This window comes from Sordaria macrospora, chromosome 5 (assembly GCF_033870435.1).
Source record: "Sordaria macrospora chromosome 5, complete sequence".
NCBI lineage: Eukaryota > Fungi > Ascomycota > Sordariomycetes > Sordariales > Sordariaceae > Sordaria > Sordaria macrospora.
Window position 1 is genome coordinate 3,511,317 of NC_089375.1, and position 14,919 is coordinate 3,526,235.

General features: G+C 51.1%; 1 protein-coding gene across 1 annotated transcript; it reads right to left on the reverse strand.

Annotated features, from left to right (window-relative positions):
• Positions 1–4,883: 4,883 nt before the first annotated feature.
• On the reverse strand, positions 4,884–6,266 carry SMAC4_02514 (uncharacterized protein). The gene has a single exon (XM_066089791.1). It carries the CDS (start codon positions 5,664–5,666, stop codon positions 5,535–5,537), a length of 132 nt encoding a protein of 43 aa, XP_065947273.1. The 5' UTR covers positions 5,667–6,266; the 3' UTR covers positions 4,884–5,534.
• Positions 6,267–14,919: the final 8,653 nt, after the last annotated feature.

Below are 14,919 nucleotides of genomic sequence, written 5' to 3' on the forward strand. Positions count from 1 at the left end.
CATTGACGTTGCGGAGCCGCAAGAACGTTTTGAGAATTTTTGGGCATGCGGCTCCAAACACGGACCAAAATCTCACAAAAAATTCGGCGAGCTCGGAGCTCTGCCAGTGCCAATGTCATTGCCAGTGCCAGGAAATACATCATACAAACTCTCCGAACTCCACTACCGACACCGCGGGCGCGTGGTCCATGATTAATCATCGATCGCTCGGCCCTTGCGCGCATGCGCGGCTCTTGTGCCGGATTTACAAAACTCACCGACCGGTACCTCAAACGCTGGGCTGAGAGTTAGCTGCACATGGTATACCTACGGACCCTCGGTACCAGAGAGATCGGGCTACGGAGCAGCCTGGCACCTTCCCAAGGCTCCAAGTCCAGCTGGCGGTCGGGAGCGGTAGCCAGGCTCCCGAGAGGGCGGTAGGCGGTAGGCGGTAGGCTGGAAAAGGTTGTGACAAGGCAGTAGTGTAGGCGGTGATCGGTGAGTTCGGGCATCGGTGAAGGACCTGGAAAGCTGACAAAGTGGATGGAAAAGTTCAAAGCAAAAAGCGGAACCGGTTTCGGAACCTTGACGGCTGATGAGCCACTAGAGGGACTGTCTCCTCAGTTCCCACGAGCGGTAAAAGCGCGGCTAACAAAGGCTCCAGAAGAGGCTCTTTCGTATATTGGCGGTGAGGTTGAATGATCCATCATTTATGCCCTGGTCGGCAAGCCTTGTGATGTTCCAGAATGCGTTACCGTTCGGTAGCATGTTCGGTGTTCACCGTAGAAAAGAATTGGTGGACACGGGAATCAGGGCAGGGTAGTTGGGGTGTGTGGACCCTGATTTTCGCTCTCTCTTTCTCTCGTTCGTTCTTTTTTCCAGTTCGAGCGGCTGATGATCAGGCACGCCTGGGACATCAGGGACATCAGGGATGTCGAAAAGTTTTCTTTGTGTCCTTTTTCTTCCTAGAGAACGCCACTCACTCCCGGTCACCCGTCACCACCAACCAGCCGCCTACGTGATGTGGTTGTGGTGCGCGGACGGCCTTCCCGTCCGTCTGTTCGTGCGTTCGGGTGCCTGTCCGGTCGCCTCCCGGGTATGTACTGTAGACCGCGGCAGGTAGGTCGCGCCCCATCCGCTTTTTGTCATTTTTTTCCGTTCGTCATGGGTTTGGTTTTCTGAGTGTGTGTGAGTGGGAAGAGGCTGAGAGGCGCATGAGGCTCTGTTCCGCCTCTTTGCTTTTTTCGACTTTCGTTCGCTTGCTTTGTCATAGGTATCTTTCTTCTGCCTCTTTCTTCTTTGGGATGTGTTCTGTTTCGGTACGTTCCGAAAGGTCTGTCACTTTTTGCTCTTCGCTTACATATGTGATGTGATGGGCACCGCCGACCGGATGACCGGTGTGCCCGATGGGAGAAACATGGACGAACGACTACCGGACTGTTTTTGGTGATATGTAAAATGTGAGAAGTGGTGATAATCATTCATAGGGTCCATGGGTTGGCGAGTTGGTGCAGTAACTCAGCAGTCTCGCGCAAGCGGCCCTGCGACCGTCCCTGGCCGCGGACCAACAAACGCAAGCAGTGAGTGATGTGATGCACATGTCCAATGTCTCTCTTGCGACGAATGCCGCTATTTCCAACCCCGATTGCGTGAAAAGAGCCGAGCATACCCTTTTCTTGGGTAGGGGTTACCCTCTTTGCCTGCCGAGCGAACGACGGCTGGCTGCTGACCGGACCGGGGCTGTGAGGTGAGGGGATCATCATCACCATTCACGACATGTCAACCAGAAAGGATAGCAACATAAACTTGCTCATCACGTTAGCGGGAGCGTGACCACTTGTCAATGCAGAACGAATTCACGCACACACACGCGCGATCCAAATCATTTGAAACATTTATGACGGCCCTTTTGGAGATACAGTAGGTTGTAGACGTCAATGTAAGTACCTATGTACCGAACGGCCTTCAACAACAAGAACCAAGTATTCCAAGATTTGCGCATCCTGCCCGGTGCACCGCGGGCGCTTTGGGCAGCGGCCAGCGCTGGCCCTACGGGCCCTACGGACGGGGCCCTGTCCGTCCGGCCAAACAGCCGTAGGCAGAGCCCCACTCACGACGACTTCTTGGACGTCCAAGTTCACACACAAGCCGCGCGATCAGGGATCGTTTCATCTACGTACACTAGTGCAAGCAAGAGCAAGCTACCTATCTTTGCTGGCATCACCCTAGTTGCTATCTTATTTAATGAGGGGGAGGAACAAGAAACCTGAAAGTTGGACGAGGTTTTGATTTATCGACCATGGGAAATTTGGAAAAAGCTCATTCTCGTACGAGTTCTCCATGTACGTACGTGCGTAGAAACCGGTATCCTCGAGACTATCGGCCAGAAGAAGATGGCAGATTCCCATCTGTGCCAGCTGGCAAGGATCTTGGGTGTTTTATATGCTGTTTTGTTGTGCTGGAAAACAGATTCTCCCATCCAGTTCCCCCGCCGGAGTTTGTTGAAACTTTGAGACCTTGTACGATCACGATCTAAAATGGAGCTGGCCCTACACTATGCATAGCTGCTGGTCCATAGCTCCATCCAGTTCGGAAACTCTGGTACGAGTATACCGACAATGTGAGGATGTTGTTCTCTTGCGAAGCTGTCCTACTACGTAGTCTACAGGTTTCGAGCTTCGGTCTTCGGACAGCTTGTTTTGGTCAGAACCCTAGACGGTGCCCTTGCGTAGCAGTTGCTCGGCCGGCAGCGACAAGATAAGCCTTTCATCCAATTACATCCGCATCACCGAAACGCATCAAATCGACGATCACGACTTCTTCACGTCGTCGTCCCGTGACAGGTTGCTGCAGTAAGCTATGAGCTATCCAAAGCATCTCCGCATGTGCCGTTTCTCTTCCCTTGCTTTTGCACCCGCATCCTCACAAAGTCACAAAGTCACGAAGCGAATCAACCCTTCCTGGCCCTCGTCCTCGTCTTTGTCCTCGTCTGTCATATCAGGCAAATACTCCAGTATCACGACATAAAGCACCACCTACTCCAGACTAGGGGCTATTGAGCACCGGCCGCCAGCAGTAGTGGCCTACCTATGAAATTTGGGATTTTCCAGTGGCGAGGGAGTCACTTGAAGCACTATACCATGCCTTACCTATCGTACCCCCTTTGCCATCGTCATTGTTATCTCTTCGTGTGTGAGGTGTGGTTTGTGTTATGCTCCCACGACATGACCGATATCGGAAAGTTTTGATAGTGACGGACGGACGGGGCGTGGTGACTGGTGAGTGAGGGGAAAAGGGAGAGGGGGGCCAATTCCCAATTTTCGTGATAAGAGTCATTGTGGTCTTGCCTCTCTTCTTTATCCATCTAATCTTTTTCGTTTTGGCCCGGCCTCAAGGTATTTGTGTATCCATCGATTCGGAGCGGAAAGAGGGGAAGAGGAGAATGAGGAACAGGAGATGCGAAGATGGGGCGTGACGGCGTGACGGCGTGACGGCGTGACGGCGCCTTTGGCCAAGCCTAGCCTCTGAGCCTCTCTTCGAAGTCTTCGTCTGTGCCTCCCACAGAAAGAAGAGTTTTTCACTTTGTAACGTGGCTCAACGTTCTCTTGGCTGGGCCTCTCCGTCACTTTGGGGCTTCGACAATCCAACATGCTCGCGTGGCACGGCCTCTTTCTTTCGACTTTTCTTCTTTCCTTTTTGGGTCAAAGTGAGGCGGGCTCAGCGGGGAGGAGCAGCTTCTGGTTGAGTGGTTGAGGCTGATCCCGCGAATCAGTCGAACCTTTGGGGAGAAAGCCAGAGAAGAGAAGAGTGTGTTCGTCAGCTGTGGTTGGACCGGGGAATTTGATGAGAGGGACATGAGGGCCATGAGGTGGCCTGCTGCAAAGAGAAGGGAAAGGGTTCCAGTTGGGTGAATTGGGTGAGTGGGACAGAGTGGACCCCTCTTTTATTTTGGCAGAAGAGTGGGTCAAACAATCCCGTGCCGCCCACCTGGAAATGCCATTTTCATGCCGTCCGTCCAGTTGTAAAACTCATGCTAGGTATGCCAACGGCAAGTCAAGATAGATGCGAGAAGGAAGGGAGGAGAGCTCTTTCTTTCATCGTCAAGAGCCAGTACATGTTGCATCCTTCTTCTTCTTCTTCTTCTTCTTCTTCTTCTTCTTGCTTTGTGGTTTCATGTACCCGACGGAAAGTCTATTTGGAAAAAAGCTCCACTCCCCTGCCTTATCAACTGCTAGCCAACTGCCAATATGTTTTGTCCAAATCCGCCGACGGACATCTCAATGGCGCCGTCTTGTATCAATATGAGCACACGTAAAATGGTCACGCAATAATCTCTATGGATGGGTGTGGTCCCTGTTAGTGAATGCATCAAGGTCTAAGCAGCTTAAACTCTGCCGTGCTTTTGTGTAATTGAATTTGGTGGGTCCCTTTTTTGCCTTGTTTCTTTCTTTTGGTTTGGGCGATCTAGCGGCTCGGCCCATTGGGTCAGTCGGATCTCGCAAGCTATTCACCCTATACCATAGAGTTTATTTTACCCAACACAAACTCGCCGTTGGGCTGTAACGAACAGTGCCCGGTTGATCAATTTGGTGCCTTTGTCCCAATCGGCCGCTCCCCATTGTTCGGTACCGGTCCAGAGGCGAAGCAGAACTTGAAACCAATAGTCTGCTGGTGTCTTGGACGGGCGGGACCTTGTGCTGAAGCCTGGCGGTCCGGCACGGGAATGGACCTCCGGATTTACCTATTCGTTCGTCTCAGATGGCGGAAGCAATGGTTCGAGTACCGGACGAACTGGAACATTGAAAAGTCTGAGACATATCATGTGCAAGGGTGCAGGTTAGATGTCATAAACAGCGCAATGCAGAATGAGACAGTTCACAGAGTGCAGGCAGGATATATTGGATGCATAGGTGTTGGGCATGGTAAGAATTGTTTGTATTCAGATCCATAACCAAAAAAAAGTTCAGGATCATCTTTTGCACGGTTCTTTTGCCGCTTGCAATGTTATGGTATCCTTCTCCAACTCCCCCGCTCAATCATACAATAAACAATTGCCATAATGGCACTAATAATGCTGTGCCTCTCTTAATATGATCCAACGCCCAACAAAAATCCCTTAACAATTCATGCCAGAGCCGAGAGTCTGACGCGCGTATCCCATACCCATAGCTAGCAAACACCCAAATCTCCCGGCTTCCCAGATGCAAGTGCTTTGTTAAAGGAAAATTGAAATCGACCCAAAATGTATCGATGCGGTACAAGAAATGTCTCCCATCCAAGTACCCAAAAGCTGAAACCCGCCCCGTGCGCCTTATTTTTTGAACTTGCGAAAACAAAAAGCAGATTCCCAATCCCCGAGGTTTGACCCAGACTTTTTTATGATGCTGTGCTCCGATGTATGCCTTTTTGATACAACAACTGTAAAGAAACAAACGAAACAAATGGCCGAGTCGAGTCGTGTAATGTTCTATGACTGAACAATAGTCGAGTGAGGTGAGGGGTATAGTCGCTGATAATAAACAATGTAGTGGTGTGTAAATGGTTGCGTTGGTGTTTTAGTTGGATGATCGCCTGCGTTGCAGTCTGACGGACTCGAACGAGTGGGCGTATGCTTGGAGCTCCCGGGCCGCCTTTTCAGACATGCCAGAGTGGCTGTGGCTGAGGCCCGCCGATGATGTGCTCTTCATGGAGCAGAGGCTGGTGTGCGAGCTCGAGGGAGAAATTGTCCTGCTCGATTGCGAGGTATAGGCGGGGGAGAGGTAGGACTTGTTGCTCGAAGAGGTAGGCTTGTCGAAGGACCAGTCGAAGGAAGGACCGTTCAGGCTGGGGGAGCTAGGACCGGAGCTGGAGGCGGAGTTGGTCTCGTAGTCGGCCAGGCGGCAGGACTCGGAGCAGTAGGCGGCGCCATCATCAGTCTGCTTGTCGCAGGTGAGGCAGAACTGCAGGGCCCAATCCTCAAAGACATTGTGTCGGTGGTGTGTGTGGTGGTGGTTGTGTAGTCTGGAAGACTCGCTCGAGGCTGCAAGCTCAGCGTGGGCTGGATGGGCTAATGGAGTGACTGATTGGTTGTGCGAAAGGCGCGAAGCTGAATTGGCTTATTGGAAGCTGTGTCGAGCTGTGGTGGTGGTAGTGGTGATTATTGTTGGTTGTGGTTGTTTTTAAAGTCCAAGCTGTGGATGTTTTTCTCTTCTTGTGCCGGTGGCTATTGGTGTGTGTTTGTTGTTGGTATTATTGTGTTGTAGTTGGATTGCTTGTTGCTTGCTTGCTTTCCAGAGCAGTGTTGCAGAGGGAAGAAGAGAGAGTGAAGTGGTAGTTGTTGTCTGTGATGCCGATTCTGGAAGTGAAGTCTGTTCGGAGGAGAGCTGGGGGAAAGTTGGGTTATGTATCCCAAGGACCTTGGATGAGTTCGACGTGCGCTGCCCCCGGTCACTGCCAATCGTCCCAGTCAGTCCAGTCATTGCGTGCTGGGTGTGAGGCAGAGGCCCATGACCAGCTCGAAGGCCCCACACACGCACTCAGACATTGGCGCCGGTGGAGGTACGCAGATCGAGGGATACGCAGGGGTGCCGTAGGCCGCAGTCCACACCCAGCAGGTACACAGTGCACTAAGTCTCAAAAGCACACGTCCCTTAACTTTGTTCCTCGCCAGGGTGTGTTGGGAAGCAGCAGGGGGGTCAAGGAGTGGTGGGTGGGCCCGGTCTTTCCAGAGGGGTGCAGGCAGTTGGGGTGCAACACCCACTGGGCGTGCCAATCTGCACTATGCCTTGTTCGAGGGTAGCTCCACAGTGTTTTTCCCAGACCGTGCAGTGACCAAAGAGGTGTCAGGAGGGGTGAGAAAAAAATTTCTTTTGGCAGGCGTGGAATTAGCGAGAATGGGAGCATGCTGGCTGGTCGTGGCACCACCCTGGTTCGTTATGAGCAAGAGGAGCGGGTCTGTCAGTTTCTCCTTGTGCTTGGCGGACTGGTCTGGTCACGCACTCGCAGTCGCCAGTTGAGCCCTCTCTGGGCATCTGGGCAGTGGACTGGTGAATGCCAGCCTGAGGTGCTGCTGAGAGGCGTGACCACCTCACATTGGCGGCCCCTCTGAGTCTGCTGCCCTTGAAAAAAAAATCTTTGCTTCATTTGCTTGTCGATTTCCTTGGTATTCTTGCCCGAAGAGGATCCAATGCTTTGATGGTTTGGGCTGTGCTGGCAGTCATAGCTGCCAGAATCCTCGCTCGCAGATCCCGATGACCCCAAAGAGCAAGACAAGAAGAAAAATAAAAAAAATGTTGGCGGCCGCGTGCATCCTTTGTCGCTGACGCCTCTTTTCCAATGTCTGCCTCTCCAACTGTTTCTGCCTTCTCAACCCACTGCGACCTATTACACCACCTCACCTCACTGCCTTGTCGCGGCACATACCATGCACGGAACCTGATCAGGAAGACTCCGTCGCAGAGTACCTGGCAGATGTGAAAATTTTTCACTTGTTCCAGTCATTGCCATTCTCATTCAGCTTGTGCTCAGTGGAGGGCATGTTCTGGAATTGGAATTTCACAATCAAAAGGTTTCCCCAGTTTGGTCTTGGACTCTTGGTTCGCACGTCCACTAACATGCTCTCCACGTCTCGTCTCATTTGCCTCTGTCGTTCGAACCAAACAGCACGCAATTTCCCAGCATCCCAAGTTCCCGTCCCGTCCCTGCCTGCACTGGCAACTTGCCTGAGCCTCAACTCTCAACTACTCAACTTCAATTCGGCTCACCTCACTTGCGCTAGTCCCCCCCGAGTCCCCTTCGCCGGTCTCGTATATCTTGCCCATTTGGAAAATCTCTGCACTGGCACTGGCTTCACATTGGAGCAAGTCGGAAGATCACACATCAGGCGTTTTTGCAGTTTTGTGTTCCCTCTCGGGCTTCAGCGACCTCCGTTGGGTACTGTACTGTACCTTTTCCAACGAGGTTGATACACGCTGTTAGTGGCGGGCCCGCTGGCCGCTGCAACACCAAGATGCGAAACCCGCCCATGGTGAGACGGGCTGTTTCCAGTCCTTGTGTCTCCAGAGTGTCATCCTGTACTCCCAGCTTCTCAACCATCAGTCACCTCAACTGGACTCGGTCCCTTGTTGTCTCTTAGCACCGTTGCGGCATCGAGACGTTGCCGGCAAGCCAGAGGCTAAAACAACAACGACAACAACACGGTAATATCAGAACCAAACACATACAACCAAGAGCAACAAAGCTTCGGCCGCTGGGAAAAAGTCTGACGTGGGGGTTCTAGTCAGTACCATAGACAGTGGCTTTGGAACATGTTGGGTTGCATCCCAACAGACTGCAGCATCACAAGGAACCAGAGTATTTGGCAAGTATATTGAAGGCACAAGACCTGCTTGCCCTTATTGCCTTGCACTTTCACGATACGCCTTCCATACATATGGCGCACCTCTATCTAGGTGGTGTCCAGGTGGTGGTATCATGAGTGAATGAGTGGGCATGGCGACTTTTGCTGCTTGTGATGGGATGGTTGCCCTTTGCTGCCTCTGCACACTGCGGTGCGACCTCGTCCCGTCCTCGTCTTCACTCCCGTCCCCCTTCTCCCACTCTATCGAGAGCATTATCGACGAGGTCCTTCTTGGACCAATACAGTATCCCGTCCCCCGAGGCTCTCAGACCCGGCAACTGCACCCACCAATCCCCTCGCCTGTCCAAGCTCGTCATGAAGCCTGGCGAGAAACAGGCGTCGCCGTTGGACTGCTCCATTGGCCACCCTTCCTTCGGCCTGGTCCAGGAGTCCAACAACACAAGCCCAAAATGGTATGAACTCCTCTGCACTTCAGAGTTCTCAGCACTCCAAGAGGCGCCCCCGGTACGACCCTCGAATCTCTCTTGGGGCAACAGCCAGTGACTTCCACCCACAGAAGAACGAAAGAAGAAACCAATAAGCCAAGGCCCGAAGGCGAACCTTGTGTTGGTCTGTGTTGGTCGTTGGTGTGGTCTCGCTGTCTGTCACCTTCATTCCTTACATGAAATGGGAATAGCTCTACAGTACAATCAGATATGGATTAGGGGACAACCTTGGATTTCACGGCCAGATCTAGACTCGCAGCCCAAAATCTTCGGTGAGACCGGGCTGTTTAGTGTTGAGCTTCACAACGTGAGCCGGCTCGCCAACCTCCAACTTGTGCTGCTCGCTTCAGCCAAATTGCACTCGCAGCATACAACCTGCATCTACAACATGGTGATTCCCTTCCCCAACCCGACCCCAACGTCGATGGCAAATTTGATGCCTGTGTACACCCACCTACCCAGACCCTGACGAGAACACTGTGCACTAATCAACACCCCTTTCAGAGGACACGCCCTCCAACCTTGACGCCCTCGCGCCGTCCCCGTCCTCGCTTTGGGTGCTCCTCTCTGCAGCGTCGGCTGCAAGGACAAGGATGTGCTCGTTACGGCTTTAAACCGCTTTCAGTTTGACCTGCAGCTGCTGCACCTCACAACCACATTCCTTTCGACAAATCATCTTCATCCTCTCCCCCGCACCCATCTTCAACTCGTGTGGCAGCGGGCAGCCACGAAGACTGGCAAAGGTCTCCACGCTGTCGTGCGCCGTGCCTGCTTCTGGGCTCAGGAGCGCTAGTCGGAAACCCGATAGGAGGGGGTCCCATGAGCCTGTCTGGTAAAGATATCACAGTGAAGGCCTAACCTTTCATGGCAACGTCCTACGCGGCCTCGCTTGAAGACGTGCGGAGTCTCCATATCATCACCGACTGGGCATTAAACATGATGGCGTTGGACGACAGGTAAAGTGCTCTACTCAACACTGCGTACATGACGGTCTGGTCCGCTCTTAATTGTCGAAAAAGGTTCGGGGTGGCACCATTGCACTGCTCACGACAGATCCTGCTACCCGTCGCCGATGGCATATCTCCTGATCAACAACGAGCTAGAGTGGTTTGCCGAATCCGCAACACGACGCGTTAGGGCAAGCGCTTTTCAAAACATTTCATTTGCACCTTATTTGTGCTCTGCCCTCAGTATGCAGGCAGCTCAATGGGCATATAACCGATATCATCGCATGCAACATCAGCGACAAAGCAAATTCTAGGGGATGAAATGTCACAGATGTTGTTCTCGTTCCTCTCTGCACAGTACGGTACCCAGCAGCGGCAAGTCAGGCGATTCGTTCAACGCTCTTTTGGCTGCCCCCGCTGCGGGAGTGCACTCCAGCTCTCCACTGCAAGAAGCCAAGAAAGCCCTTATCCAGTGGACAGTGACATTGGCGGACGTCCCATGTGGCGGCTGCCCCACACTGGCTATCTTGGTGATGTTTGTGGGGATGGAGATCGGGTGCGTTGGAATGCCAGGAGCTCGATATCTCACACGCGTTTCTCTTCTTCAACATCCCGCACGCCGTGGGTTTCATCGGTCTAGCAGTCATTCATCGAGACTTCGCCATTGGTGCCCACGGCACAAACGCAGGAACCCCCACAAAGTTATAGATAGGTCCCATAAGCACAGGACCAAGAGGTCGAGGTGATGAATTCTTCGAACGCGTTGGAAAAGCTCACGGTAAGATATCACGGATGTGGTCGTCATTTCTGACAACCTTCGACAGTCAACTACCAGGACGTTTGTGGGCAGAATTAAACCGTTATTTCCGACCACAATATCAAATGATACTCGGCCCAAATGAGGTTTGATATCCATGGTTACAACGCTTCTTGCTCAGCAGATAAACGACAAAACCTACAAGGCCATCGGAACTCCTATTTGGAGACAAGGCTGAACATCTTCGGAGATGGCTTTCATCAATATCACATACTCCCACCCTTGACCATGCCGAGGTAGCAACCGAGTTTGGCTTCGGAGCAAAGACCAACCGCAACAGAGCTCAGTTCGACCTGGGACCTTGGACGCTAAAATATTAAGATGAGGGTGTACACAGTAAGCTCGTGCACGCTTGGGATTTCCTTATCGAGGATTGCGCAAGAATTGTAGGGGTCCAACATCAACACCAACAACAACAGATAAGCCGATCCTTGTTGATGATCATTACAGTTCTTCTGCTAGCAAGGCGCACCACTACCGACTAAATCCGATTCTCCACCCCAGCGCCCATCATCCCCGCCCTTGCCCATCTCGCTCGCTCAGTCAAGCCCGCCAGCAGCTAACCGTGTCCTTGGTAGTGGCTTTGAGGCACACAAAATCCTCGAGGGTGTCCTGAGTGGTTGACCAATACTTGCTCAGTTCACGAGAGTCTTTGGTGGTGCACTCAGTTCTTCAGTTATCAGCCCTTGGCTGTCGGATCAAGGTGTCTGATGTGATTATTCCCGGTCACCGTTCACCTAAAAGCAACCCTCGTCTCACTCGTGTCATCAACGATAAAGGGCGCTGTTGACGACGACGCTACGGTGTAAGCCGACCTGTCACCGGACTGTACACCGCTTGGTTCGGTTGAAAGGCCTTGGTTTTATGTGTTCTTGTGGCCTCGTGGAACCTGAGACATCACAAAACACCCCAAGGTTCCGGGATTTCTGATATCAAGGTAAGAACCAAGGTTTTCTGATACTTCTCGAGGTCCATTATCCACGAAACAATATTATCCAGCATCAATAAAGCCAAATGCCACAGCTTGTCGGTCATGGGGATATCTGCGCAACAAACTTTACGCACCCCGGGTCAAACATAACCGCATTGGGCCTTCTGCTCTTCATGGGGTTCAGATCATCATGGTGCTCTGCTCCTGAGCTAACACATCCATCACACGTCTATCACAACGTCCTGATTATCCATCATTACCAAGAATCGTCACCATGGGTCACGATTTAAGCACCCTGTTAGTTCATGTCTCGCCTGTTCTGTAGTCTCCTGGAATCACGCCACTGTCAGAAAATCTCCGCTTCTTTTTAGGTAGAAGCAGAATGGACATTGAATGGCATGGATTCATCGACAAAACTAACGAACCCAAGCACATCTCGCTTTTACCCTTCTCTACGCCGATCCTTTCTTAGTCTGATCATATGCCACCAACAACCGAACGCAACAAGGCCTGGCCTTGTCCAGCTGGCTGAGATTTGATGAATGGAAAAAACATCGGAAGATCTGGGGGGAAGCTAACTAAAGAGCTGGGCAAAGAACACAAATGAATTTGGTCAAAAGAAGCTTAGCAACAGCTTCATTTTAGATCGCCAAATTGCGAGCTTAATCGGGGATGGTATGATGGCGCTATCCTCAACGGTTAGTAATTGACATATCGAGCAGAGACGGGCGAGCAAGCGAATGTTTGATTCTCGCTTCTCAGTGGCCACACAGGCGTGGGGACGAATCAGAAGGTGGAATTGCTTTGATGTAAGTCGAAAACCACCGAACTCAGATATAAACAACATGGGAATAAATGTTGATGGATCCGGCCTCGCATCACCAGCCGTCTGTTTGCTTGTTGATTGCTCATCCATTGTCGCAACGAACACCTGTTCATCTACTACCCGTCCGTTTTCGCATTGCCGTACCAACCCTCACTTCAGCCGTCTTCTATTCGCTTCTGTGGTCACTGTGGCCTCCTTTCTTCCTCACTGCCTGCGCCTACCTCCCCGCACCATCACGATCAACTCCTTGGCCGCCTGGCCCGCCGAGTGACACAGACACAGACCAGGCGATTGTCAGACAACTTTTATGGCGGGGTGTTAGACAGATGTCATTGGTGGCCTGCCCCGAATCCCATCACAGCCGCTTTCTGGCTTTTATGTCTTGGGTTTGAGCGCGTGCTCTGACAGGTTCTGACAATGCTTTACCAACGCCATCAGCAACAACAATCAACACATGTGAAGAGAGGGACCAAGCGTTAAGAAAAAGAAAAGAAAAAAGTTGACTCAAAAGCGTCCGAAAATTCATCATTCTTTTTGGCTCGTACACAAGTTCGCTCGGTAAGCTTGCCCCCAAAGGGCTGGAATAGGGAAGGCTGTGTGAGGGCCACGCCAAGAATCAACTTTGTAACAACTCCAAGAACAACAACATCACCAGCAGCAGTGATATCTGGACATAGCATAACCAAAAAAAAAAAAAAAAAAAAAAAAAAAAAAGAATTACTACCTCTCTAGGCAAAGATGCTATCCATCTCATCACGGAACGTAACAAATGAAAAGAGACATCAAAAAAGAAGAGACGTCCATGCGGACAGGGCAGGGGCAGGCAGGCTCGGACTTTATCCACCGACGACGAACTCTCATTTTCCTTTTTTTTTTTCTCTTGTTTTTTCCCTACATACCTAGCTACATATATTTCTTTTTTTCCATCTTTCAGTGAACACTGTACTCTGCTTTTTCGTTCTCTCTGTCATTTCTCATATGTATTCTTTTCTTCTTGGCTTTCCCCGGGGGTTCTTTTCTGTCCTCGTCCCTGATGGGATTAGCGTCTCTCACCGGTTTTGAAGATCGCATGGCCGGGGGCGATAGTGAACACTTTCACCTTTCACCTTTTTTCTCGTTTCTTTTTTTTGTTTCGGACTTTTGCCCTGGTGGGAAAAGGGCTCATGCTCAATTTGTGTTTGGCGAGCAGAGCAGAGCAGAGGAATGCTAACATTTGTGGGTAAATTGGACTCTTCCTCGCTTGCCTGCCTGGGCTGTGGTGGTGCCCGCGTCTCTCAGTTCGGTTCAGTTCAGTTCGGTTCGGTTCAGTTCTTTTTTTGTTAGGAACTGGGTGATAACGGGATTCTTTCGTCATGTAAGACATTTCAGGTTCCTTTTTTTTTCCCCTCTCTTTCGTGTTGTTGCAGAGTGTTGCAATTTGGAAGCAAGGACGGCAGGCCGGTTTGAAATGTTTTGTCGGCGATATCGGTTGCTGTCTATATCATTGGCAAGAGAATGAAAGAGTGCCTTTTTTTTGACAAGTGTCTTGAAAACTACCTACCCATCATTACAATCTTTACTGCACAGCTCTATAAGAGATGTGAATAACCGGCAAGCGAGAGGCTATGTTCTATCCAAATTGGATTAAGCGATTGCGATTGCGATTCTGTCTTACTTTCTTGCGTACTCTGATTATGCTTGTTCAAACCTCGATTTGGTGGCATCATCACAATCGCGAGCCACAAACCACAATCCAACTGACAAATGCTCTGTCGGCGCAGCCGGGTATGTCTGTATATATGCCAAATTGCCAATGTGAGATTGTTAATGTCGTCAAGGTCGATATTTGGCCGGCCCCATCGTCGATGTTATGTTGCCATTCCATTACCTTGATACGATGTTGCTAACCGTATGTGCCTGGCATTAGTTTGATATGTTTCCTGCCCGGTGTACAGTAGTGCTGCAATGAATGTAGCCCCAGAGTAGGATCGTATCTGTATGTTGAAGGCAGGTAGGTACTGCGCTTGTTTATTAACAGTGGAGATGCAGCCAGGCGCACTCCGAGCCGCTTCCTTTCAACACTCCCCTCCATTCGCCTCCTTTGACGAGGTTTCGTCTTCCGTTTTGAGCCTCATGCAGATTTGATGATATGTAGGGACTCGTCAGTCTTCTCAAGGGTGCAATTTGGCTGTTGGAGAACATTGACGAGTCGGAAGAATCGAATGCCCCGATAAGAGAAGAGAAAGAGTCAATACACCACCATCCGGTCAGCGTCTCTCATCAGCCTTCTTCTCCTGTTCCTTTCTATCTAAGCCCGTTCTGGAAATCCGCAATAACGAAAGCTGAAAGGAAAAAAGGTTCTCAAGATGAGATGCATCAAAGTGAGCAGCGGCTTCAGAGATTCGCCCGTCTGATTGGTTCCCATACTTCAAGAAAGGACTCGAGGCCTCTGGGCGAGGGTTCAGAGGGCTAGCTCAGAGTCAGGCGCTAGACTTTCTTTGGCGTAGCGCTCACTCCATCCTCACACTTGCATCTTGCAGTGTCCCTTTCCCGTTTTGATAAAGTCTACACTGTCCAAGAGACTTGCGGCTCGCATTTGCTGCGCTCGTTGGGCCTG

Bases quoted from the DNA above. Each gene is read 5' to 3' on its own strand.
- SMAC4_02514 (XM_066089791.1), bottom strand. From the start codon at position 5,666: ATGAAGAGCACATCATCGGCGGGCCTCAGCCACAGCCACTCTGGCATG.